This window comes from Erythrolamprus reginae, chromosome Z (assembly GCF_031021105.1).
Source record: "Erythrolamprus reginae isolate rEryReg1 chromosome Z, rEryReg1.hap1, whole genome shotgun sequence".
NCBI classification, from domain to species: Eukaryota; Metazoa; Chordata; class Lepidosauria; order Squamata; family Dipsadidae; genus Erythrolamprus; species Erythrolamprus reginae.
The window spans coordinates 119135192-119163105 of NC_091963.1; the positions used below are offsets into that span (position 1 = coordinate 119135192).

At 41.6% G+C, this 27914-nt stretch overlaps 3 protein-coding genes across 4 annotated transcripts in view; 1 reads left to right on the plus strand and 2 right to left on the minus strand.

Moving 5' to 3' along the window:
* The window catches only part of MYBPC2 (myosin binding protein C2), a 116540-nt gene extending 100796 nt beyond the window's left edge, over nt 1-15744 (plus strand). Inside the window, exons 28-31 of one of the 2 annotated variants that reach the window (XM_070767283.1) lie at nt 123-259; nt 2544-2730; nt 10528-10571; nt 15529-15744. In XM_070767283.1, coding sequence (XP_070623384.1) covers nt 123-259; nt 2544-2730; nt 10528-10538 — 335 coding nt within the window. In that variant the 3' untranslated portion in view covers nt 10539-10571; nt 15529-15744. Of the gene's footprint in view, nt 1-122; nt 260-2543; nt 2745-10527; nt 10572-15528 lie in introns of those variants that run through there. The other variant, XM_070767282.1, reaches the window with a different exon arrangement.
* The window catches only part of RUVBL2 (RuvB like AAA ATPase 2), a 615067-nt gene that overhangs the window by 265483 nt on the left and 321670 nt on the right, over nt 1-27914 (minus strand). The window lies entirely within an intron of this gene.
* Nucleotides 16503-26434, minus strand: GARIN5A (golgi associated RAB2 interactor 5A). Its single transcript, XM_070726732.1, has 3 exons — nt 26351-26434; nt 22959-23137; nt 16503-16743 (listed from the first exon to the last, which is right to left on the minus strand). The coding sequence occupies exons 1-3, from the start codon at nt 26432-26434 to the stop codon at nt 16503-16505; spliced, it is 504 nt and encodes a 167-aa protein (XP_070582833.1).

Here is a 27914-nt window from a genome sequence, read left to right on the forward strand (position 1 = left end):
CCCGAGTCTACGGAGAGGGGCGGAATACAAATCCAATAAATAAATAAATACTGTGAGGAAATTTGAGGATAAGTTTGGAGGTTGAATCCACTGATGATTATCTTGGCTTTTTATTCTTCTAGGCCTGATCAGTAAAAAGTACAACTATAAGGAACACGATTTCAGCATGGCCCCCATCTTCATCACTCCACTGATAGACCGAACAGTAGTGGCTGGCTATACCACTGCCCTGAACTGCGCAGTGAGGGGACATCCCAAAGTATGTACCAGATAAATAGGAGACATCCAGTTATTGGAAGAAACCATCTGAGTCAACTGAATGGTGCAAGAAAATAGGAAAGAGCAGATGTGTGGAAAGATAATGGTTTCTACTTTATCAGATAATTTTAAAGATAAAATTAACTTATAAATAATGAGAAAATATTACACCTGATTCAAGTGTATTTAGGGAGATTTGGAGGGTGGGGGTTATTGAAGCCTTCCCTTGCTTGCTACTTCTCCCCAGCAAAGTTCTTCCTTTTCTACTTGCAACCAATTTTTTCCTCAGCTAGACTGTCAACTAAATGAACCAGGCTGAGAAAAAGAAATTCAGGCCATTTTGCGAGAGAACCCATAGTGTCTTTCTCTCCAGCCTTCTTGCCATGAATGTATGTTTGCTGTGTAATTCCCATCTTATATTTATGCTTGGCAAGTTGGCTATAGATGCCTGAGGAAAAGGACAAATAATTAATGAAGAAAAGGGAAGGAAGAAGGATAAAGAGGAGGTAGAAGGAAACAGCTGGAAACAGTTTCTGTGAAAATCTAGTAACCTGCTGCATTAGATCAAAGGCTTATATTCTTTAAGTATTCTTTTCAAACTGACCAGTCAAATGATTCCAGGGAAGCCATTTCAATGCATACTGGTCATGTGTTAACTGGTGTCTGTGGATTTATACTTTGTGAATTTGTCCAATCTAATTATAAAGAATAGAATAGAATAGAATAGAATAGAATAGAATAGAATTTTTATTGGCCAAGTGTGATTGGACACACAAGGAATTTGTCTTGGTGCATATGCTCTCAACGTTCATAAAATAAAATATACATTTGTCAAGAATCATGTGATACAACACTTAATGATTGTCATAGGGGTCAAATAAGCAATGAAGAAGCAATATTAATAAAAATCTTAGGATATACGCAACAAGTTACAGTCATACAGTCAACATGGGAGGAAATGGGTGATAGGAATGATGAGAAAAACTAGTAGAATAGAAGTGCAGATTTAGTAGAAAGTCTGACAGTTTTGAGGGAATTATTTGTTTAGTAGAGTGATGGCGTTCGGGAAAAAACTGTTCTTGTGTCTAGTTGTCTTGGTGTGCAGTACTCTGTAGCGACGTTTTGAGGGTAGGAGTTGAAACAATTTGTGTCCAGGATGTGAGGGGTCAGTAAATATTTTACCCGCCCTCTTTTTGACTCGTGCAGTGGCAATAGATTCTTTAATATTCAGAATACAGTGGTACCTCTACCTAAGAACGCCTCTTCTTAAGAACTTTTCTAGATAAGAACTGGGTGTTCAAGATTTTTTTGCCTCTTCTTAAGAACCATTTTCTACTGAAGAACCCGAGCCCAGAAAAATTTCCCAGGAAATTTGAGAGCGGCACGAAGGTCCGGCCAGTTTCCTGCCATTCCCCCTTTAATCCTGGACATCTCGGGCTTTTCTGGGCTGCCAAAGGAGCCTTTCAGTGGTGCTTAAGGAGACTTTGGCAATCCAGAGTGAACGGAGCATTTTCCTTTCTCTGGGCGCTTGGAGAGGGAATAAACCACTTCACTGTGATGGAAGCAGGTAGCAGCAGCAGTCACCTTTCGGTCAAAGGAGCGGGAGGTTCCCGCCTCTCACCCGCCCAGGTTTCTCTCTCTGGCGCAGTGTATGGGAGGCAGCCTCGTGCTGGGTGTATGGGAGACACGTGTTCCTCCTCGCCACCTCCGAGTCCCTCTTTTGTTTTAAGACTTAAAGTTTTGTATTTTTTTGATTCCTCTCCCCTCCCCTTCTTCCTTCTGCAGTAACAGTCCTCCTCCTCTTCTTCTTCCTCCTCCCCCCACCCGAATTCCAAGCTTTTATTTCTTTCCTAATAGGTTTGCACACATTATTTGCTTTTACATTGATTCCTATGGGAAAAAGTTCTTCTACTTACAAAGTTTTCTACTTAAGAACCTGGTCACGGAACGAATTAAGTTCTTAAGTAGAGGTACCTCTGTATATTATTTCTTCTGCCTTGGGTCTTCTTTTGATGGGATGTGTTGTCTCCTAATTAAAATGTAATATGAATGGTTCTGGATTTGGAGTACTGGAAGGACAGCCAAAATACAGCTTTTAGAACATTGCTAGAATGTACACATAACATTAATTTGACTTTTATAGAGTTTTCAAATCAAAATAGTTTATTCTGGAATTATAAAATTTTATGATACAATGTATGGCCAGGGGTTAAAATAGAGTGTGATGGTGAAGGTATTTGACTTAGATTGTTTTTTCCATTTATCCCACTTGTTTGTATTCCCAGCCCAAAATAATCTGGATGAAGAACAAAGTGGATCTCAGTGGGGACCCCAAATTTCTGCAGAAAAACAACCAAGGAGTGTTGACCCTTAATATCCGTAAACCAAGTCCTTTCGACAGTGCCACTTACTCCTGCAAGGCCATCAATGAACTGGGCGAGGCCATAATGGAGTGCAGGCTGGAAGTTAAAGGTGATTTGGAATGAAAATGGCATGGCCTGAAAATGCATCAGCACCAGCTGCAGCTAAGCCTCTAACTTTTCCCAATATTGTGCTCACACATGAACCATTCTCTAGAATTGCCACCCTTTGCTAACTCGTTTTTATTGAGCATGTCACCCTTCTTATCACATTTCTAGATTTTTTAATTGTTTCCTGGCATTTCTTTGTACCTGTTTTTTTTTAACAAGAAAAAGCTTTTGTTGCATGCACCAGTCCCAGCTTTGTTTAGCGTTAACAAGTAGAGCATTATTACATCTTTTACAGATGATTGGACCATTAATTAAGGCAATTGTCTGTTGCTTCTGTGGCTTTTGCTTCCCATTCAAGGCTTATGGGCATTAGTCATGGACAGACTTTTGAATCAGTTTCTTTCCTGGTATGTGTATGTGTGTTAATTACAGGTTTACTTTGTTTCTCGTTTTTCTTTTACAGCAAAGTAGCTCTTTAACCAAAAAGGAAAGGAAATAAATAATGCAAGGAAATACATTATAGCCAGCTCTTGCTGCTAAGCGCAGAACAGAAGCTGATTAATAATTCATTATTAAAACTTCAGACATGCTCAGGGAGAGAATTACCCCAGTTCACACTTGAATCTTTAGATAAGGAAGAATCTTTCCCTCATATTCTCCCTTGTGCACTTATTTATATCTTTTAAAAGGATCCTCTGGGAACACAATGCACCACCGATAGGGCCAAGGAGTCAACAATTTGGGCAAGAGCTACATTAGTACCCCCTGCATTTGTGAGGCATGATGGTGGCTTCACTTGAAGGCATGTTTCGCCCAAGTAGATCTGACTTAAATAAGAATGCAATACAGTGATCCCCTGCTCGTTGCGAGGGTTCCGTTCCAGGACCCCCCGCAACGAGCGGGATTTCGCGAAGTAGCGCTGCGGAAGTAAAAACACCATCTGCGCATGTGCAGATGGTGTTTTTACTTCCGCAGCGCTAGCGAGGAGCCGAAGATTGGGGGCGGCGCATGTGTTTTAAAACGTCCCCGCCGACATGGGGGGCTCGCTAGCACCCCCCCGAACCCCCAACCCAGGTTTGGGGGGGTGCTAGCGAGCCCCCCATGTCAGCGGGGATGTTTTAAAACACACGCGCCGCTTTCCAATGAGTCCCGAAGACAAACGGGGAAGTTTGACGTTTGTCTTTGGGACTCATTTGAAAGCGGCGCATGTGTTTTAAAACGTCCCCGCCGACATGGGGGGCTCGCTAGCACCCCCCCAAACCCCCAACCCAGGTTTGGGGGTGTGCTAGCGAGCCCCCCATGTCGGCGGGGACGTTTTAAAACACCCCGCGCGACTTTCCAATGAGTCCCGAAGACAAACGCGTTGTCTTCGGGACTCATTGGAAAGTCGCGCGGGTGTTTTAAAACGTCCCCGCCGACATGGGGGACTCGCTAGCACCCCCCCGAACCCCGAACCCGGGTTTGGGGGTGTGCTAGCGAGCCCCCCATGTCGGCGGGGACGTTTTAAAACAGCCGCGCTGCCCCCAATCTTCGGCTCCTCGCTAGCGGGCAGGCAGGCAGCTCCTCGCTAGTGGGCAGGCAGGCGAGAGCTAGCGCCAGCGAACGGCTTGTCCGCGCTCGCTCTCGCCGCTTTGGAGCTGAGTCCTGAAGCGAATTCGCTTCAGGACTCAGCTCCAAAGCGGCGAGAATGAACGGTGTGGGCGGGCGAACGGCGGGCGGCAGCGAGGAGTTTGCGTGGGCGGTGGGGAAACTCCTTGCTGATGCCCGCTGCTCGCCCTCCCGCCAGCAAGAGGGGGAAGCCGCCCAGCAGCTGATCTGCCGGGTGCCATCTACGCATGCGTGCCCATAGAAAAAAGGGCACGCATGCGTAGATGGTGTTTTGACTTCCGGGTTGAAAAATCGCGAATTACCCTGTTCGCAATGGTCGGGGACGCAATAACTGGGGGATCACTGTACTTCCTGGTTTGACCATCTGGTTATTGGAGATACCTCATAACTGAGAGATCAAAGAGACATTTTTAGTAATCAGTAACACGTTTGCTGACATACTCTTAATTTTAGTCCTGTTTTTAATTTGTAAACGTGCAAAGAGTTAATCATTTGCTTTTTGTGCACATTTGATGCAATAAGGAGAAAAAGCGATAGAAATCCCTTTTTGATTACCAGTCTACTGAGGGAAGAAGAAATCAGAGATATCTTTACCTCCCTTTTGGTTCCTTCTTTAGGCAATTTCACAATTAGATTAGATTAGATTAGATTTATTGGATTTATATGCCGCCCCTCTCCGCAGACTCAGGGCGGCTCACAACAATGGCAAAAACAGTACATAGTGACAAATCCAATACCCACCAATCCAATTACAATTTTAAGTTAAGAAATTCATAAAACAACCCCAATACTGTATATATAAAGAACAAGCACACAATCAATCAAACACCAAAACAACATGGGCAAGGGGGAGATGTTTCAGTTCAGATTGAATCTAGTTAATTGCACAATGCTTCCCCTGCTCACAATGTTGATTAAAATTCTTGAGATTCTGCTTATGCTGCACAAGTAGCAGGAATGTTTGTATCCTAAAAATGAAACATTGGAGTCATTTGGCAGCCAGGAAAAGTGCCAAAGATGGCAAGATCTGTTGTAAAAGGAATTGGGCAAAATGGATTTCTGAAGGAAAACATCATTTACACCACACATTGTGCCTGTGTAAATCCATATTCTATTATTTCAAAACTTTCATTGCATCTTTTGGTCTCGAAAGACCATGGTATCATGCTCTGGACTCCACAGAGCAGGAAGTCTGGGTAGGTTAGTGTGGAAGATATCTACAAGCAGCAGATTCCTCCCTCTCCATGTCTCTGAAATAATCCAATGGCCACTATGATTGTTTCCAGCTACGTCACAGGAGATATCAGAACGTGCTTCCGGGACTCCGGCTCTGGATTTTGCCTCAAGGTTTACCCCTGAAGCCTTTTCCACTGATGGATATAGTTACAAGACAGTGGAGATTTGCAGTCAGTTTTCCTTATCCTAATGATTGACCAGGGCATCTTTCGTGTCTTGCTGTGCTCTTAGCATACCACGTCGCTTGCAGAGACTGCCTTCATGACTGTTGACATATTCGAATAGGTTTCATCAGCTCAGTCTACTGAAATCTATCTTTACATACTCGGGATAGACATGTCCCTATCTTGGCAAAGTTCAAGTAGACGCATCGGCTACTCTCAGACTAGTTTGGCCAGCCTGTCGAAGCTGTTGCCTGGGGTGGCCACTGCACATACTACAGCTATTAGGAGCCACAGGTGAGAGCTGAGTGACAGGTGGGGACCAAAGGTGAACAAGCTGCCCTAAAAGCTGCCCTAAATGAGCTATTGTAAAAGGACACAGCATGCCCCTACACCAGAGGTGCTACCCCTTCCTGAGCACCCCGTACACCCCATTTTAAAACTAAACCATATAATATTAAACCACAGCCACAAAGAGGGTGATTTCTTCAGCTCAGTTGAGACTGCAAAAACCACGAGCATTCATATTTAAGCTATCATCCTACTATCTTCTCCATTGACAGTTATTCCCAATGATTTTAAAAACTTTTGTTCTTTCTCCCATAGACTGAAAGCACATTAAGCGTGATGTTATCTGCACACTTGAAAACCTAAAACTAAGACAATTTATTCACTCAGTCATCGTTCCACCAAGATTTAATTAATAGCTGAGTACCAGGAGTGGGTTCCAACTTAACTCGCTGTCGGTTCGCTCCCTCCTGCGTTGTGTGGGCATACTGCATTGGTGTGCCTCGTGGGCACATCCCATGGGCACAGTAACAAAAAATCCAAATGAATGAATGAATGAATGAAATGAATAAATAAATAAATAAGAAAGCTGAAAAAAAGATGGCAACTGCATGCACAGTGGTAGAACTCAGCTTCTGCACCTGCTCAAAAGGAAAATATATACAGTGGTACCTCGGTTAAATCTATTTTCTTTATTTCCTATGGGATAAAAAATCTGAGGAGTGCTATAGTCTAAGCGCTCCAAGCTGCAGGAAGGGTGGGGGCAGCTGCAATACCTGCAGCTTCGGGGGGCTCCTTTCCTCAGTGCTTCGTCTTCTACCTGTAGGCAGCTGCACCAACTTTCTCTTTCCTGGCGGCGGCAACGGCGGTGGCTTCCCTTCGAGTAGCAACAGCGCTGGGAACGTCACGTGATGAAGGGAAGCCACCGGAGCCATCTCAGCAGTTGCCGCCGCTCCAGCAGCTTCCCTTCATTATGTGACGTTCCCGGCGCTGTTGCTCTCGAAGGGAAGCCGCCGCCGTTGCCACCACCGGGAAGGAGAAAGTTGGTGCAGCTGCCTACAGGTAGAAGACGAAGCACTGAGGAAAGGAGCCCCCCTGAAGCTGCCGGTATTGCAACCGCCCCCACTGGTAACATTTCGAATAATTAACAAAATTTTCTGTGGCTGTTCGGTATCCGAATTTTTGTTTGGATGCCGAAGGAACTTTTTGCTGAAAATTTTGTTTGATATCCGAATGTACGACAACCAAGGCATTTGAGAACCGAGGTACCACTGTATATTAAAAAATTCAAAAAAACCCCTCCAAAACCTCTAAAAAAATAAAAAAAGGAAGATGTAGCACCCATGGACCAGCACCGACCGATCTGGTTTGGTGACGTCATCATGACATCACCTGCGGGTTGCTTCCAGTTCCAGTGAACTGGCCCGGACAGGGAGGAACCCATCCTTGCGAAGTACAGAATTTCAAAGTGGTCCGTAACCAAATATACAGGTAGTCTTCAGCATTTCTGTTGTTGAGTGAGACATTTGTTATGTGAATTTTGCCCTATTTTACAACTTTCTTTGTCATGGTTGTTAAGTGAATCACTGCAGTTTATTTTATTTATTTTTTATTTACTTATTTTGTCAAGAATATATAAGATAATAGATAAAAGTATAAACATGATTTTGAATACATGAAAAGGATACGAATAAAAAAAGGGAAATTACGACACGGACAGTAGGCACATTGGTGTTCTTATGCATACCCCTTACCTCATAGGAATGGCGTGAGGTGAACAATATACAGATTAAGGTTAAAGTTTTGGGGGTTTGGGGAAGAAACCACAGAGTCAGGTAGTACATTCCAGGCATTGAATCACTCTGTTGCTGAAGTCATATTTTCTGCAATTGAGTTTGGAGAAGTTTACCTTAAGTTTGTATATGTTGTTTGCTCGTGCATTGTTGTGGTTGAAGCTGAAGTAGTTATTGACAGGTAGGACATAATAGCAGATAATTTTATGTACAACTTATGTCGGACCAAAGGTGGCGAAGTTCTAAGTTGTCTAAGCCAAAATTTGAAGTCTGGTGGTAAAAGGTGTTTTATTGCAGGTAGAGGAACTGAGGATTCTTCTCGTGAAATATCTCTGTACTCTCTCAATTGTATTAATATGTTACATGTAGTGCAGTTTCCAAACAGATAAGCTGTATTTGAGAATTGGTCTAGCAAATATTTTGTATGCTCTGGTTAGTAGTACAATATTACCAGGAAAATAAGCTATGCAAGATTAAGTTAACAACTCTTATTGTTTTCTTGGCAATGTTATAGTAGGTTCTGGCAATTAGATCTTTAGAAATGAGTACTGCAAGGTCTTTGACAGAGTGTAGGTCTACAAGATCATGTCCATCTAGCTTGTATTTTATTTTCTGATTTTTGTTGCTAATGTATAAGACTGAGGATTAGTTGGTTGAGATTTGCCACTTGTTTGACCAATCTGACAGTCAAGGTAATTTTGAAGGATGGTAGCATTGTTGGTGGTGTTGAATAGTTTTACATCATCAGCAAAGAGAATGTATCATTCATTCATTCATTCATTCATTCATTCATTCATTCATTCATTCATTCATTCATTCATTCAGATTTATCTGCCATCCAACTCCAATAAGACTCCAATGGGTAGCAGATTGTAGTTGCTTTTACTACAATCGTAAAGGTCATTTGTGTAAAATATAAAGAGTGTTGGTCTTAAAACGCTGTCTTGGGAAACAGCATTGTTAACAGGTACAGGATTTGAAAGAGTGCTTCCTATTTTGACCACTTGTTGCCTGTTTGACAAGAAGGCAGCTATCCATTTAAGTTGGAGTCCAAAAAAGCCATAAGATTTGAGTTTTGTAAGTAGTTTGTCATGTAATTAATAGATAATTACTAATTTTCAAAAGTAAATTAATTAAATTAAATTATTAATATAAAATGAATTATAAAATTAAATATAAATAAATAATAAAATTAAACAGAAAATAATAAAACAATAAATCAATATAATAAATAAAATAAAATAAAATTATAAAAAATAATTAAATTAAATTAATAAAATTTATTTTAAAAAAGTATAATTGGTTGATAGTTAGTAATCTGGTTGTTAACTGAATCTTGCTTCTCCATTGACTTTGTCATGTTACAAATGATGATGACATGACCTTGGGACACAGCAACAGTCATAAGTATGAACCATTGCCAAGCATCTGAATTTTGATCACATAATATTGGGGGTATTTCAAAGGTCACAACTGTGAAAAATAGTAACTTTGAACGGTCACTAAGTGAACTGCTGTAACTTCAGGACTAACTGTAGTTTTCTCATCCCACTTACCATGTTTCAAACAAATCTTCTTCTCTCCTTTCATAAGAAACAGGAGTGGGTAGATTATTGGCCTGTTATCCTCACTTGCTTGTGCATTTGTTCCTATGTATTTGTGTTCATTTGCCTGGCAGTTTACATTTCTTCTAAAGGCTGCTAATCGATTGATTATTGAAATTACAGTATTAGCAAATGCTTTGAGAAGCCCAAAAGGCCTACTTTGGCCTGTGTGTGTGTTTCAAAGCCCAACAGTGCCTTAAGTGTTGTGTAGTAATGAACCCAGTGGGAGTTCTATGCTGGTATGGCATCTCTGAAAGGTGTGGCATTCAGACTATCTTGGTAGTTTAATACAAAAAATGAATTGAAAATAAATTGAAACCAATGCCTCCAAACACAAGAGGCGCTTGCTAGATAGAGCACAAGGTACGTCTGCTGCTGAAATGAGAAAGGAAGAAAAACAGCAGATGGCAGCAGCTGACTTATTCTGACTGTGTTCATAAATTGGGCAGGGCTAAGTCTACATAATACTTTTAAGGGAGACCTTTCAAAGCAAGAGACTCTTAGAAAATTGAAAGAAAATCCAGAGGTTGTAACTAGGAAAGTATACTACTGGCAAGAAACTACAGAAATTTCAGTTACAACAAACTAAATACTGATTGAATGTTAGAAAAAGATTTCCAAGAGGGGCAGCTGGATACAGAAACTGATCACTTAGAGAATTAGTCCCCTTTGACCAGCTGAGTTCAAGTAGAAGATTAATAGTTATTAGTCTGAGATGCTTTAATTTACATTTCTGAAAGGCTGAATTTGATATTCTAACAGGCATCTTTATAGTGCTATGATTCTATGTTCTTCTGTCACTCATGAGTCAAGTTAAATTGCAGGCAGACTATTTTCAAACAGTAAGGGGGAACTTGAGATTCTAGGCACTTGCAACTTATTAGCATTCATTTGTAAATTAACATCATGCAATCAATGGAAGATGGTACACAAACAGCAGCAGAGGCAGGGAAAGTCCTCAAACCCCAACTCAGGATGTGAAATTTGTTGTTCAAATGAGTGAAAAGGGGAAAGCAGCTTTGCTCACCTTTTCATGAAACTAAGCAAAGCTCCTAAGCTCATTCATTCTTGTTTCTTTCTTTTTATCTCCTTCTTCCCTTCCTAACAGCACCCCAGTAACCTTGTTGACACAGTTGTCAATTCAGGCAAATGGTGAGTAACATGTTACATTTTTCAGTATATCTACAGAAGGAATAAGTCAAGGTTTGAGAACTAGAGGACAACAATGCATTTGTGTATTCCTGTAGAAAGAAAAGTGACTTGAGTGTACTAGAACAGTGTTTTTCAACCAGTGTGCCGTGAGACATGGTCAGGTGTGCCGCGAAGCTCCGAGAGAGAGAGAAAGCAAGAGAGAGAGAAAGAAAGAGAAAGAAAGCAAGAGAGAGAGAGAAAGAAGGCAAGAGAGAGAAAGAGTGAGAGAGATAAAGAGAACAAGAGAGAGAGAAAGAAAGCAAGAGAGAGAAAGAACAAGAGAAAGAAAGAAAGAGAGAGAGAAAGGGAGAGAAAGAAAGAGAGAGAGAAAGGGAGAGAAAGAAAGAGAGAGAAAGAGAGGGAGGGAAGGAGAGAGAGAAAGACATAGAGGGAGGTAGGGAGGGAGAGAGAAAGAGAGCAAAAAAGAGAGGAAGGAAGAGAAAGAAAGAGATGGAGAGAGAGAAAGAAAGAGGAAGAAAGCAAGAGAGAGAGAGAAAGAAGGCAAGAGAGAGAAAGAGTGAGAGAGATAAAGAGAACAAGAGAGAGAGAAAGAAAGCAAGAGAGAGGAAGAACAAGAGAAAGAAAGCAAGAGAGAGAGAAAGGGAGAGAAAGAAAGAGAGAGAAAGAGAGGGAGGGAAGGAGAGAGAGAAAGACATAGAGGGAGGTAGGGAGGGAGAGAGAAAGAGAGCAAAAAAGAGAGGAAGGAAGAGAAAGAAAGAGATGGAGAGAGAGAAAGAAAGAGGAAGGGAGAGAAAGTGGGAGAGAGAAATAGAGCGAAAGGGAGGAAGAGAGATAATTTTTTGTCCAAACTTTTTTTAGCCCCCCCCCCCCCCGCCCCACTCAATGTGCCCCAGGGTTTCGTAAATGTAAAAAATGTGCCGCGGCTCAAAAAAGGTTGAAAATCACTGTGCTAGAAAATAACCTACCAATTAGGACTACATCTTTTTTAAAAGAGTGGTGCTTACATAGGTTTTACACCATGAATATAGGCAAATTCAGCCTGTCTTACTCAGGTGTGCCATGTAAATCCTAAAAACTGGTTTAAATTCTGGTGAGCCAAAGAATCTTGATGAGTCTCTAACATCAGTCCATTCCCTACTCTCAAGTTTATAGCATCTTCTGTATCCTCCAACCATTTATATGGTAAAATAAAGCCTGAATCCATTACTGTTATTTTAGCACAAAATTTGATGACTTCAGATTTATTTATTTATTTGTTTGTCAAACATGTACAAGTTAGCAAGTATAAATATGAACAAGGACATTAATGAAACGAATACAAATAAATGGGGACAGGATGCCAGGGACAGTGGGCATGCTGGTGTGTTTATGCACGCCCCCTTTACAGACCTCTTAAGAATGGTTACGGTCTAAGGTAGTTTAATGTTGAAGAATGTATCAACGGAGTCGGGTAGAACATTCCAGGCATTGACCATTCTGTTGCTGAAGTTGAATTTTCTGCAATTGAGTTTGAAGCATTTTACCTTGAGTTTGTATCAATTGTTTGCCTGCGTATTATTGAGGTTGAAGCTGAAGAAATTGTTTGCAGGTAAGACGTTTAGCAGACAATTTTGTGTACTATGCTTAGATCATATCATTTCCAGATTGTTCAAGCCCAAAATTTCAAGCCTGGTGATATAAGGGATTCTACTGTGAATATAAGAGTATTTTTTTGGTCAAATATCTCTGGACCTGCTCAATTGTATTAATGTCCTATATACAGTGCAGATTCCAGGCAGATAAGTTGTATTTGAGAATTGGTCTGGCAAAGGCTTTGTTAGCCTAGTTAGCAATACAATGTTACCAGATAAGAAGCTTGGCAAAATTAGGTTAACAATTCTTAATGCCTTCTTGGCAATGTTGTTACAGTCAGTTTTGAGGCTTACATAATTTGAAATGAGCACTCCTAAGTCCTTGACAGAGTGAGGGTCTACGAGGTCATTTCAATCAATTTGTATTTACTGTTCTTCATAGATTCTTGTTGCCAAGGTATAGAACAGAGCATTTATTAGTTGAGATTTGAAGTTGCCAAATGCATGATCATTCTGACACATGGGCAAGGTCTCTTTGAAGAGCAGCAACATTGTCAGTAGTGTTAAATAATTTTACATCATCAGCAAAGAGGATATAGCTGCTTTTAATATGATCTCATAGGTTGTTGATGTAAAGCAGAAAGAGTGTGGGTCCTACAATGCTGCCTTGGGGGACACCGCTATTAACTGGTGCTGGATTTGATGGCATCCCCACCCCCCAATTTGACTTCTTGTTGCCTGTCTGATAGGAACGTGGCTATCCATTTGTGCAGGGATCCGGAAATGCCGTAAGAACATAGTTTTAACAGTAGTTTATCATGTACTACTAAATCAAAGACTTTGCAGAAGTCTATGTAAATTGCATCTATTCCTTTACCCTGGTCAAGATGTGTGGTCCAAATGTTTCTGCAGTGTAGAGTTGCAGATTACAGGACCATTTTTTTCCTGAAACCAAACTGCTTGTTAGAAAGCAGGTTGTTTGTCTCTAAGTGAAAGGGATGGAATGGTTTCTAATTGATTCCATGACTTTACATGTGACATAATACAATGAGATTGGTTTGTAATTTTCTACTAGACTTGGATCTCCCCTTTTTAAAGATATGTGTGACTGTGGTAATGACGGTAGGTCAGGCAATGAGTTGGGTCTGAAAGATACCTCATAGATAGTGCATAGAGGTTCAGCTATGACATGGCACATTTTTTAAAGAAGTAGGCTCATAATCCATCAGAGTCAATAGATAGAGGTGGCTTTAGGTTACATAGTGCCATTTTAATGTTATCTACTATTAAATCAACATGTAGTAAATAGTTACAATTAGTTATGGTACGACTAGGAAATGTGGGGCAGTAACCATTGCTGTAGACCAGTGATTTTCAACCTTTTTTGAGCCGCGGCACATTTTTTACATTTACAAAATCCTGGGGCACACCACCAACCAAAATGACACAAATTAAATAAATAAATAAACAAACAAATAAATAAATAAATAAATAAATACATACATACATACATACATACATACATACATACATACATACATAACCCCCTCGTATATACAATCCCATGTAACATCCCCTTATAAATACAGTCAATCATCAATCATCCCTACTCAAATTTATATCTCATTTCTGGGTACTTCTCCTGTCTTTCCCCCTTTTCTCTCTCATGTTTGTCATTTCTCTCTCTTCCTCCCTTTTTCCCTCATTCCTTTTCCCTCTCACTTCTCCTCTTTTTCCATCCCTGTCTCTCTCCCCCCCTTATGTGTGTGTGTGTATACACACTGGAACCATTTCCAAAACCAGTTGAGGGCTGGGGTTTTTTCTCTTTTATTCTTTTCAAAAAGAGGTGTGGGCTGGGGGGCATTTCTTATTATTTGGGTGCTTTTTACCATATGCTTCAAGAATCACCCCTCTCTCTCTCTTTTGTTTCTCTCTCCTCTCATTCTCTGCCTCAATCATTTCTCCTTTTTTCTCCCCTTTTTGTTCTCATTTCTCTCTCTCCTTTCCTCTCCCTATCTGTCTCTCTTGCTTTCTCTCTCTCTTGCTATCTCTTTTTCTCTTATTTTCTCTCTCTCTCTCTCTCTTGTTCTCTCTTATTTTCTTTCTCTCTCTCTTGTTCTTTCTCTCTCTCTCTTTCTCTCTCCCTCCCTCTTTCTCTCTTTTTCTCACTTTCTCTCTTGTTTTCTCTCTCTCTCTTGCTTTCTCTCTCTCTCTTGTTTTCTTTCTCACACTCTTTCTCTCTCTTGTTCTCTCTCTTGCTATTTCTTTCTCTCCCCCTTTCTCTCTCTCTCTTTCTCACTTTCTCTCTATCTTGCTGTCTGTTGCTGTCACTCACTCTCGTTCTCTCTCCGTTCTTCTCAGCGGAGGCCAGCGAAGGTGATATTCAATGTCGGGAGCGCGCGGGTGGTTGCGCGTGCTCCCTACCCCCCTGCTAGCCGCTCGGAATATTCAAAATAAGAAAAGCCTTCACCGGCGAAGGTTTTTATTATTTGGAATATTCCGAGCGGCTAGCAAGGGGGTAGGGAGCGCGCGCAACCGCCCGCGCGCTCCCGACATTGAATATTACCTTCGCTGGCCTCCACTGAGAACGGAGAGAGAACGAGAGTTGGGCCATTTTTTGTCTCCTGCGTTCCGGGTGCGGGAGGAGCCACGCCGAAAGGCAGGAGACAGCGGAGGAGGAGAGGGGGGCGGGCGGGGGGGCAGCGCCGAAAGGCCGAGGGGGCCGGAGGCACCGTGGGGAGGCAGGGGCGGCCGCGGCTCCCTTCCCTTCTGCTGCCGGCGCCTCCCTGCCCCACCCCCACCCGCGGGCTGGCAGGGAGATGAGGAGCGCGCTTTCGGGGAAGCGACGGTGCTTTGGGGAAGCGACGAGAAGCCATGGGCGCGAGGGGGCCGACTTTCAAAGCAACCTTTGCCGGCCTCCCGTGGGAGGGTGCCAATAGTGGCGGCGGCGGCGGGGGGGGCAATAGCGGGGGGGGGGGGCGAACCGCCTCGCGGCACACCTGACCATGTCTCGCGGCACACTAGTGTGCCGCGGCACACCGGTTGAAAAACACTGCTGTAGACGAAGAATAATATGAAGAACATATTGAAAAAGGTTGGGCTTAACAGCTTCATTGTAATAGTCTTCCCCGTTAGGCCCTTTTAGGGATGGGATAGTTTTCAAACCTTTAAGTTTGGTGTTTATGAAATTATATAAGGTTCTATACAGATGATTCTTTAGATCACTGTTTGTATTCCTGCAGAACTCTGGTATACCTGAATTATCTAGGAGCCCTGAAATATTGGGAAGACTGAGGAGCATGGAAGAGGGCCTTGAGGGGGAAGTCAAATGATCTATTTATCCCCAATTTCCACAAACAGTGATTCTTGCTCTGCTTTTTCCTCAGCATGTAATCACCTCATTTTTGCTCCAGTATCCTTTCCTACCGTGCAGAGGCTGAGCAGAAGTGCATCAAGACCAGTCTCTCTTCTTTTACCAGCAACCTTATTACAGAAGCCACACATATCATATTTGGAGCAGAATTACAATCCGGCTAATCTTCTCCTAATCTGTCTGTTTGTTCAGTCAGTTCCTGTGTCAATAAAGTGAATTGATTGACTAATCTGGATCCCTCTTCCTGTTGGAAGTCAGCAACATCTAAAATGGGGTGAAAGACAGTGGAGGAAGAGATGGTCATGTTTAGAGGATGGTAGGTCTGATCTGATTATCAACTATGATAATCAGCTATTATCAGCTACATTATCAGATATTACAATTATCTGCTATGTACAAAGCAGTTTTATCCATTCATTTATTGATGGGGGTAAGTGGGTGAGGAAATTTGCAGTAACTTCATATGGAGAGGAGAGTATCCAACACTGGTGAGCTTGTCCTGGGAGGAGAACCTTACTTTGTATTAGTGTGTGTGTGAGTATGGGGATAGAGAAATCCTTGGTTTCCCTGAGCAGCTGCTTCTTCTTTATGAGGAAAAATTGCTCCTTTTCCTTCTGCAGCAAAAAAAGGGGGGAAAAAAGAAAAAAGACAGATAGGGACAGACAGGCAAAGGCACACTAGACATTGACCCAAAAAACAGTCATCCACAATGTCAAAATGACCCCAAATGTTCTTAGCATCTTTCTAGCGTAACTCAATTACCTAGTAGTTTCAGAACCAGCTTTGCCAACTGCTTTTTCCAGCAGGCCTTGGGCTCTCATTGCTTCTCCAATAAAGCTTTTGCTGTTTCTCCAGTTCTGAATATCAGGCCCTGAATCCCTATCGATTCCCAAGAATCAGTCCCCTTCATGGAGATCTGGGCAACTGGAGGAATGAACAGAGAATCCTATAGTGGGACAGGGGATGGAGAAAGGATCTGAAACTCACCTAAATAAAAGTATTTCTTTGGCGATGCTGTGTATTCTGCTTTTCATAAGCAAGGGGGGCATCACTGCGGAAAAAGCGCAAGCGGTATAGCAGCCGTATCCAGTGCCCAAATATCTCATCCTGCTTGAGCGGGTGTGCTAGAAGCTGCAGATAAAAAGTGCGGCCATTAGCCAAGCGGACTTTGAGCTGGAACCTTGACTCATCATGGACATAGAGACGGACGAACTTCAGGGGCAGAAGCCTGGGGAAAGAGGGGATGGAAGATGTACATGAATGGGAGGAAACTGGAAAGAGAAAGCCAGAACTGTCCATGGGAGGGTTTAAAAAAAACCAGGATGCTGACTGCAACAGCAGAATCAAAACTGCCATCTTGGACATTTAAAACAATCCCTTTCCCCAATACTCCTGTTTAAAACCAGAGGCACAGACATTTTTCTGGACTGAAGTTTCTGTTCATGCTCTTAGTGTGTGTTAATCACTCAGAGGCTGAATTTCCAGGGTTAATCTTCAAAATGACATGTAGCATAGAGGAAGTAGAGCATGACCATGGCAAAATGTAATTTAAGGTTAACTATTTAAAAACTAAAGTGAGGTAATATAAGGTGTTGAATATGTAAATAGAGAACAAGAGGGTTCACTCCAGTCTGACATCAAACAGGGAATGAATCAGTGATGGGCTCCTATGGGAATGGTCAGGAACGCAATTCCGGTAGCAAAATTTGAAGCTCCACCCCAGAGCACCCAATTTGCACTGAAAGATGTTGAAACAAAATGCATAAGCCACACCCATAGTGTGGTAGTAAAAATGTTGGTAGCCCAGTCCTGGAATGAATATACCCGCTGCTCATTCGTTCAGTCAAGCGGTGAGAAAATAAAGCACTGTCAGTAGCTGGGTTGCCTGATAGACCCCTTTAAAAGAGAGCACTGTTGGCCATTCAGCAGATATTTTTTACCAATCCTGTCTTATGATGATTTTGCTAATAAAGAGCTGAAGTCGCTATGCTGGAGTCCTGCCTCTTCAACTCAACTCCAACCTAACACTGGTGATGAAGATGGGATCTTAGAAGAGAACAAAGGACTAAACAAAGGACTGAGCATCCATCCGCATGCATCAGCAGCTATCTTCATAGCAACAGCTACCTGCATCGGCCATTACAAGATGACCACACATGCCACACCAGGTCCCTTCAACCCTAATGCCGAAGAATGGTCTTCATATATTGGCCAATTTTGAATGTATATGGAGGTGAAACTTCAAGATATATCAGATGCTAGGAAAAGGGCCTTTTCCCTAAGTTATTGTAAATAAATGGCTAAATCTTTAGCAGCACTAACCAATGTAGAAACCGTAGTGTGGACAATGTTTCAGAACATATTAAAGGATAATTATGCACCCTCAGCATTGTCACTCACTAGCATATACGAATTTTATTGCAGATGCCAACATGAGGATGAGTCAATTAATGATTTTGTTGCAAATCTGAGGGCAATCACATCCGAATGTGTATTCATCAACCTAGAAGAAATGATACGAGATAGTCTGAGGGACTTAACCTTACAAAAACCACTGCTGGCAGAAAGGGGCATCACATTTGAAACCATCCTAGACAAGGTCTAGGCTGTCGAATCCTCTGATAAATCCACAGCAACTATCAGAAAATCAAGCAATGTCCATCTCATGTGAGGAGTAGATGCTGGACAGCAAGATAATACAGAATCCAAAGAAACCACCAAAAGAAAAGATGAAATTCACTGCATAAATTCTGAAAGGAAGGTAGGACATTAAGAAGCAGGATTTAAAATTTCCTGATGTGCTGGAAATCATACCAGATCACATATAAGTTTAAAGGTGCCATATAATAGCGATGTCAATGGAAGGGACATATAATAGAGGCTTGTAGAGCAACCCAGCCAAGTTCCTTCTGCCAGAGACAGCTAGTTTCCCCAATAAAGCCATTTATTCCACAATAGTATCCCGGAGGAATAAGTGAAGAGAGGGTCAATACTCAGAAACAAGGGAAATCTATCAGACAACCATGAGGCATTCTGATGCAGGTGATGCAGAAAAATTTCATGTTATGATCTACATTGAGGAATCTCCATGTAACATGGAATTGAACACAGGATCGGTTTTCACCATCGTGTTCAGTAGATAATTAAAGAACTAATCCCAAAAATTGAGACGAAACATCAAAAGCCACATGGAATTATATTAAATGACTTCCAAGGAAACCAAATTCCTGTTCTTGGAAGAGCGTTAGTCCAAGTAAAATTTAAAAAGTTTAGCGGACCATTGAATATGACAGTTGTGGGTAGCAAGTGACCCAGTCTGCTAGAGGTAGAATGGCTCAGACCCCTGGGCTTATGAGTAATGGTCATCCACATAGTCCAAGATAACAGCATTGAGGACCTGATGAAGGAATTTGCAAAAGGGGTTTAAGAAAGATTGGGCAAGAACATGGGGAAACCCATTTCTTTCAATCTAGACCCCAATGTAGCCCCCATCCGAATGAAAGCAAGGAGGGTATCCTTTGATCTCCAGCTCAAAATAGTCAATTAGACAAACTATTTGTCTAAGGGATTCTGGAATGAGTGGAAGACCCCCAATAGTCACCCCAATTAAACCAGAGGTGTCAATCAGCATCTGCACAGACTATAAATGTACCATAAATTTCAAAAGGGTACCTATCCAGTACCAGTCATTTAGCACTTCTGCATTCACTAAGCAAAGGCAAAATATTTGCAAAACTTGATTTAGCACATGCCTATCAGCAATTGATGGTGAATTTATTGTATTTATTATTTATAAATTGGATTTTTATACCACTCCTCTCTGTGGACTCGAGGCGGCTCACGGCATGTCCATAAAACAATATCCAATTAATATAAAAAATTAACTTAAAACATTATAAAAACTAAGTATGACCCCGCTGCAGAAGCACAGGCTATTGTTACATACCAAGCAGCATTTAAATGCCACCAATTACAATTTGGGGTGAGTGTGGCTCCAGGATTTTTCCAAAGTGATGTAGCACCACTTATAAGGCATTCAAAGAGTAGTGCCATACTTTGATAATGTCCTCATGTCCAGCAACAACAAAGAAGAACTAACCCATCAGCTAAGAGAAACCTTAAAGTAGTTCCAAGAAGCTGGACCAAGTTAAAAAAGAGAAATGCAAAATAGCAGTACAATAAATTGAACTTCTGGAGTTTTTAATTGATGGTTCAGAGATTCACCCAACCCTAAGCAAAGAGAAAGCCATCAAGGAAGTCTCTTCACTCAAGAATCAGACAGAACTTTAGACTTTTTTTTGGCCTCTTAAACTTTTATAGTATTTTTCTGCCACAGAAGGCAAGCATTGTTGAACATTTACACCGACTGCTAGGCAAGAAGGCAAGTTGGACATGGGGACAAAAGGAAGCCATAGCCTTGTCCATTGTTAAGACTCTATAGTCATCAAAAGCATCCTTATCCAATATAGTGAGATTCTTCCCCCTTTGGGGTTGGAGCTGTCCTCAACCATCAGCTGTTGAATGGACTGAGGCTCCAATTGCTTTTTACTCTAAAATGCTATTAACTGTGGAAATATGGCCAACTGGATAAGGAAGCATTGGCTGCTGTAGCAGGGGTCAAGCATTTCCATAAATACCTATACGGAAGGGATTTTGAACTCATTACTGATCACAAGCCACTTCTAGGCATTATTGCAGGGGACCACCCCAAACCATCCATGATGTACTCTAGAATGACTAGATGGATAATTTTCTTGGCAGCATATAGCTATAGACTAATACACCGGCTGGGCAAAGACATAAGTCATGTGGATGCCCTCAGTCAGTGCCCTGACCTAGACTTCATTGAAGACTAGACCCCCGTTACAACCGCCCTGCTAATTGAAGACTTTGCAACCAGCCTAATCACAGTGACCAAGATGGGTTAGGTTAGGTAAGGTTTATTGGATTTATATGCCGCCCCTCTCCGCAAACTCGGGGCGGCTCACAACAGATAGCAGAACAGATGGCAAAACACAAAACTTTGGCTAAAGTTTTGAGCTAGGTGGGGACAGGGTGGCTGGGGGGAGGGGGAATGGGGGAGGAATTCAAACCATTTCCAACAAAACAATATGATTTGTCAGCTCAAAACATTGAGGCATCCTGGAACTGTCAGAATGGCAATGGCTAGGAGCTATGTTTGGTGGTCAAACATGGATAGGGACATTAACAGAATGGGTTGTAATATGTACACCATGTCAGGAATCTAGACCAACATAACTCAGGGCACCAACAAGGGAATGGGAGAAACTGAAAGAGCCATGGTCGAGTCTACAGAGAGGGCGGCATACAAATCTAATAAATAAATAAATAAATACACATTGATTGTGCAGGAGTGGTCCAAGGTTATTTTTAATTATACTGGATGCATATTCAAATAACTCGAGATAATCATAATGATAACCATGATGACTGAGGCAACCATCAGGGTGCCAAAGAGAATTTTTGCTACCAATGTGCTACCAGACGTCTTGGTATCTGACAACGGGGCACAATTCACAGCAAAACAATTTGAATCAATTTTAGCAGAGCAGGGAATCCGACATGCTCTAATAATGCCTTTTCATCTAGCCAGTAATGGTCAAGTAGAATATATGGTGAGGTCTACTAAAGAAACATGAGCAAGAGTGGGCCCCAGAACTGGCAAACCAAAATAAAGCACAGCACATAACCTTTAGCGCAACCACAAACTGGAACCCAGCAGAATTATTAATGGATTGCAAACTAAGGTCACAACTAGATAGGCTATACCCAAATGACAATGCTGTGGCACCCCTCAATTCATCCAGTCAGTTACGAGAATTTACACAGGGGATCTGGTCTATGCCCAGAACTATGTAGGTGACCCATTCTGGGTCTAGGCTAAAGTAATTGCCATCACTGGTCCTTGGTCCTATCAAGTACAATTAGAGGATGGAAAGATTTGGAAGAGGCATATAGATCAAATTGGGGTTGGATTGAGAAATCAGAAGATATTCTGCCCCAAACAACTTCCAAAACATTATGGAGCTAGGGAGAACTCTGCCCCAAACAGCATCCAAAACAGTCATAGAAATTGATCCACTATCAGGCCAAAGCCATTTTAGTTGGGGTCTTTGACTTGCCACACGTGATGTTATTTTCATATGTACTCTCAGCTGTGGGATTTGGGATGTATGTTTGTAGCCATTACACATTCCTTCTAGATGGCAAAGGTCATCTTTTGTCTCCACACTTCAACACCTGCATGGAAGGAGATGGGAGTTGCTGCTAAGTTGCGGAAGAAGATTGGTTAATATGACGGACTTGGGGGTGTGGGGGAAAGGGCTTGAACTTTCAACTGGGTGGAGAAACCCTGGGACTTCAAATTTGGGTTTCTCCCAGATGTGCCAACATGGCTCTGTTAATAAATTGGAACTTTGAGGAATACTTTACCCCCAACTCTGATTTAATTTTGGATACTATTTGGAACCCTGATACCTACCTCATAACAAACCATGGTCCATTCTCTCAAAACTGAATAGAGCACGTGCACAGACACCTGAAGGCCCATGAGTCCAATGAAGAGCTTTGGAAGAGTCAGCCACACCCAGAAGAAGTTTCAGGCGATTCCATTCACTGACACTGGAGTGACAGCACTTCTGACTGCACAGACCACTGCCACTGATATGACTGAGCTGCGCAGGTCTGGGCACATCCACAAATGCCCCACCCACCTGCATGACTTTGTGATCTGAGCCTTAGCTGATTGGTAGTACTGTACTGTTCTAGAGAAAAGGAGTGTTAAATATGTAAATAGAAACAAGAGGGTTCACTCCAGTCGGAGATCAAATAGGGAATTAACATACCCACTGCTCATTGGTCCATTCAAGCAGTGGAAAAATAAAATGCTGACGAAGAGGAAGCTGTCAGCCAACCGGCAGAGATGTTTTACCAATTCTGTAATACAGTAGTACCTCTAGATACTAGCTGCTCCACATGCGAGTATTCCAAGTTACGAGCAGAGAGGCAAGCAAAATTTCTGTTCTACATACGAGCTTAAATTCGGGATACGAGACGAGCGTCCACTAGGTGGCGCAAGAATTCCATTTTTTTCCAGTTATCTCCGGGCGAAAAGCCAAATCTAAATGCATTGGTTCGAGATACAAAATTGATCGACATACGAGGTCGGCTCTGGCACGAATTAAACTCGTATGTCGAGGTACCACTGTATTCTGATCTCACTAATAAAGAGCTGAAGTCACTATGCTGGAGTCCTGCCTCTTCAATTCAATCCCAATTTAACATAAGGCTTCCAATATATTTCATTCTTTCCCCCCTTCTATCACATTAAAATTTAGCATCTGATGCAAGTCTTGAGGTGAACTACAGACAAGGCTTTGGGGTATATCCCTGTACAATGGTGGTACGGTGAAAGGCACTCACGCAAACAGCTGCAGCTCCTCATCTGGGAAAGGCAGTGCCTCAGAACACTGACATTCATACCGTTCTGTTAGGCAGGGGACTGGCCGTGCCAGCAGCATAAGATCAGGCATCTCTAGACATGGGCTACTGGCAGCAATGCCCACGGTGACTCTGGTGGCAATCTCTCCTGTCTTGGTAACCTGGAAGGAAAACATTCATACTTTTACACTATTACAAGAGAAATCTTTGAAATAGTCCTCATATAACAACTGTTAAACTAAAATCAAAATATTGATAAGTAGTCTATGGCTCTGCACAAACCCAACTGGGATACATTAATAAACAATAAGCTCAATTAACTACAGAACAGAAATCTGCACAAAACAAGGCAGAGTTAGAAAAAGGGTATCTCTTTAGCCAAGTCATTGGAAATTTGGTAAGTTTTAAAAACTGTTAAATAAAGATTTAATCAGGGATAGAGATACTCTACTCTTCCAGATATTGCAGAACTATAATTCCCAGTATTTCTTTTTATTGGCTTCACTGAGTACAGATATTTCAAGTTATAGATGAGTAATGTCTGGACAGCTGAAGGTTTTCAAGCAATGAAATCAAGCAATGGTAATTTTAGGAATGAACTCAATTCATCTACTGAGAATTTATGACATGGTCATCCAAGGCAATGACAACCATTGTTTCCTGTATTGTTGTCAAAACTTGTCCATGAATTCAGCAGAAGTCAAGCTTGGCTCAGCATCTTTATTCAATAGAAATTCTCAAATATTTTTCTTCACAGACCATTTGTAGATTCGTGATAGGTGCAAAAAAAATAATTTTGGTTCTAAAAATCAGTGGCAGTCTTCCCTATGCAGTACAAAGGATATGTTTGTTTAATTAGCTGAAACGGGTATAAATTTGGTCAGATTTAGTTTGGATCAGATTTGGCATTTATTCTGATTAGGCTAAATACATCAATCAATTACATTAATAACCCACCTTTTTGCAAGTAGACCTAGAAGTTGTAGAAAAAATAATATCCATACAATTACAACTCTAACTCTGAAAAAAACTGGCTTCAAGTCATTCAGTGATCTAACATTTAACCAATAGAACTAATGGGCTTCTTTTCAGTTTCTGTATTTATTTATTTATTTGTTTGATTGATTGATTGATTGATTGATTGATTGATTGATTGATTGATTTTTATGCCGCCCTTGTCCTTAGACTCAGGGCGGCTTACAACATGTTAGCAATAGCACTTTTTTAACAGAGGTAGCATATTGCTCCCACAATCTGGGTCCTCATTTTACCCACCCTGAAGGATGGAAGGCTGAGTCAGCCTTCCATCCGGTGATGAGATTTGAACTGCTGACCTTCAGATCTACAGTCAGCTTCAGTGGCCTGCAGTACAGCACTCTACCAGCTTCGCCACCCCGGCTCACTGCTTCTAACTGGTGGAGAATTTCAGAATTTTTGATATAGACTAGATATCTCAAACGTATCTCCCACAATCCACATGCAGATCTCCATCACATCTTACTAATACATATAGCAGGAGAGAATATTAAGGCAGCAGATACTCTCTGCCAGGTGTTATAGATCCTTCCTGCTTAAGAAGAAAACATGACTTGGCTTTGCATCCAGCTGAGAGATAGCTGCATTCCTAGTCCTGTTATAGCTCAAGACAAAGTCTGTCAGCTTGCCATTGGTGGCAAAGAGTTGCATAGGGTAATGGCAGTGATCCCTACTTGCTTACTGTCCACTGTCTTTGAACTCCCTGTCGGTAGCCTGTGCCCGTGCCAGCCAATAAAGTGAAGGACAGGCCAGTGTTTACCAGCCAATCTGCCATGAGGGACTGAGGCAAAAGAAGAAGTGCTTCATTTACATCAATGCTCTCCTTGCTGATCACCTAGGAGTTGCGCTCAGATGAAAGGATTCTCAAGTCTTTTCCCTTCCTGGTATCTACTGTGCAGATGTGAGTTCCTGTCAGTTCAAACCAATTCTATAGAACCGGTAATAAATTGGTGGCCTCAGTCGCAAGAAGCAGCAGTGACTCAGGCCACCACACCCTCAAACCAGCTCTCTCAGCGGAGCCATAGGTGAGGTCATCTTGTTTTTTGCTTCTTTGTATGCGCAGAAGCTGTTTTTGCTTTTACACATTTGCAGAAGCTGGGTTTTTAGCACAGCATATGTGTGTGTGTGCGTGCGCATGCACATGCACCATTAAACATGCCCGCACAGCGCATCAGGAAGCAAACCGATGGTGAAGAAAAGCGGAAGCCACCCCGCTACTGTGTTTCCCTGAAAATAAGACCCTGTCTTATATTTTTTTGAACTCCGAAATAAGCCCTGGGCCTTATTGCCAGGTGCTCAAAAGCCCAATTGGGTTTTTTCTAAAATTATTGTGTTCATATCATTTCTATGTAAAAACTCTTTAATCTAGGTATGTGTTACCAATCTAATGCTACTATTTAACCCACCCTCCTTGCCTTTTGTAAGTTATTGAAGAGCCACCTATGTCGCCAGGCGTGGGGTAGCTGAGACATCCCCGGGCTCATATAGTTTATGTACCGTTTGATTGTGTTGCATGGTTTTAATGATGGGTTTTAGATGTATTTTAAATATTGGATTTGTCACATTGTTATAATTGTTGTGAGCCGCTCCGAGTCTTCGGAGAGGGGTGGCATACAAATCTAATACATCATCATTATTATTATTATTATTATTATTATTATTATTATTATTATATTATTATTAGTGTTGTCTTCTGGATCTATGACTCCAGAGGAGGCATGACAGAAGGGTTGAATGAATGTAAATTAAGGTAGCCTGTACAGGGTGCTGAAAAGAATATGAAGAGGGCACCAAGTAAACAATATCAAGGATACCAGTATCCACAGAAAAGATTGTACTTGCCCGTATTAATTTCACAAGAGCATCGGAGGAGGCCTTAGGGTTCAGATTTTCAGAAGTAAATACAGTGTTCCCTCAATTTTCGCGGGGGATGCGTTCCGAGACCACCCGCGAAAGTCGAATTTCCGCGAAGTAGAGATGCGGAAGTAAATACACTATTTTTGGCTATGAACAGTATCACAAGCCTTCCCTTAACACTTTAAACCCCTAAATTACAATTTACCATTCCCTTAGCAACCATTTAGATTATTACTCACCATGTTTATTTATTAAAGTTTATTTTTTTAAAAAATTATTAAAGGTAGACGAAAGTTTGGTGATGACATATGACATCATTGGGCGGGAAAAACCGTGGTATAGGGGAAAAAACCACAAAGTATTTTTTAATTAATATTTTTGAAAAACCGTGGTATAGACTTTTCGCGAAGTTTGAACCCGCGAAAATCGAGGGAACACTGTACTGGTGGATATTTTCCTAATTTCCTTCCCACTCTGCTTACTTGTAAAAAATTGCTTTCGTACAAGAAACAATCTTTCAGTGCTCCATATTCCCCGGTGTCCAGGCACCTCCGCAGGTCTCCCATTTCAAAACATAGATATCCAGAGGATACAGAAGGATCCGGACTACAGTGGTGGAGGCCCTGTGGGGAAAACAGGAAGAGAAAATTTAAGGGAAAGATTTGAAATGACTGCAAATTTCTATTTAAATAAACGAAAGGAAAGCAGGTAGGAAAGCCAGGTCTGGTCTAAGATATTTTCACTCTACTAAACAAATATGAGCCGGAGTGGTGCAGCAGATAGAGTGCTGTATTGCAGGCCAGCGAAGCTGACTGTAGATCTGTAGGTCAGCGGTTCAAATCTCATCACCGGTTCAAGGTTGACTCAGCCTTCCATCCTTCCGAGGTGGGTAAAATGAGGACCCGGATCGTGGGGGCAATATGCTGCCTCTGTTAAAAAGTGCTATTGCTAACATGTTGTAAGCCGCCCTGAGTCTAAGGAGAAGGGTGGCATAAAAATCAATCAATCAATCAATCAAACAATCAAACGAATGAACAAACAAACAAATCCCTCAACACTGTCATACTTTTTACTAAATCTGCACTTCTATTCTACTAGTTTTTCTCATCATTCCTCTCATCCTTTTCCTCCCACTTAGGACTATATGACTGTAACTTGTTGCTTGTATCCTAAGATTTTTATTAATATTGATTGTTTCTTCATTGCTTATTTGACCCCTATGGCAATCATAAAGTGTTGTACCACATGATTCTTGACAAATGTATCTTTTTCTTTTATGTACGCTGAGAGCATATGCACCAAGACAAATTCCTTGTGTGTCCAATCACACTTGGCCAATAAAATTCTATTCTATTCTATTCTTTTGCTCTTTGAAATAGCAATAGCACTTAGACTTATATACTGCTTCATAGTGCTTTTATGGCTCTCTCGAAGTGGTTTACAAAGTCAGCATATCTGAATCCTAATTTTATCCACCTTGGAAGGATGGAAGGCTGAGTCAACCTTGAGCTGATAAAATTTGAACTGCCAAACTGCAGCTAGCAGTCAGATGAAATAGCTTGCAGTGCTGCACTCTAACAACTGCGCCATTAGCTCTCATGAATAACATGATTATCCTTTTTCCTGTATAGTAACTATTTGGGTTAACAAATAAAATTTACAGGTAATTCTTAAATTATGTCTCCATAGGAGTCTGCCCACTCAAGGACAATAGCACAGACTCCCATTTCTGGTCTCTGCTTCTCCCACTATTCAACACCTAAAGTACATATCTCATTTTTAAAAAAAAATCTGGTCCTGAAAAAAGCATGTTTGCATTTAGAAACATTTCAGAGTAATTCCCACCATCTTCTGTTTAAAAGCTAGCTGTGACAACAAGTAATTGTTAGGTTCCCTCCAATTGCTGAAAAGAGCAATTGTCAGTCGTTCTTGGAAAGATTGGACTCAATTGTAACTGGCAACTGTTTTGTATAAATGCCACATTCTATTACGGATCATCTGTTGGAGGCATGATGGTAAGGGAGCTAAAGCAAGCAGTGAGTGGGC

Excerpts from the sequence above, each read along its gene's own strand:
- GARIN5A (XM_070726732.1), bottom strand. The coding sequence starts at position 26,434 with ATGGGAGACCTGCGGAGGTGCCTGGACACCGGGGAATATGGAGCACTG. Across the intron at positions 23,138-26,350 it reads ACGAAAGCAATTTTTTACAA|GTTACCAAGACAGGAGAGAT; the intron begins GTAAGCAGAGTG and ends TTTTCCTTCCAG. Across the intron at positions 16,744-22,958 it reads GAGGAGCTGCAGCTGTTTGC|GCTTCTGCCCCTGAAGTTCG; the intron begins GTGAGTGCCTTT and ends CTCTTTCCCCAG.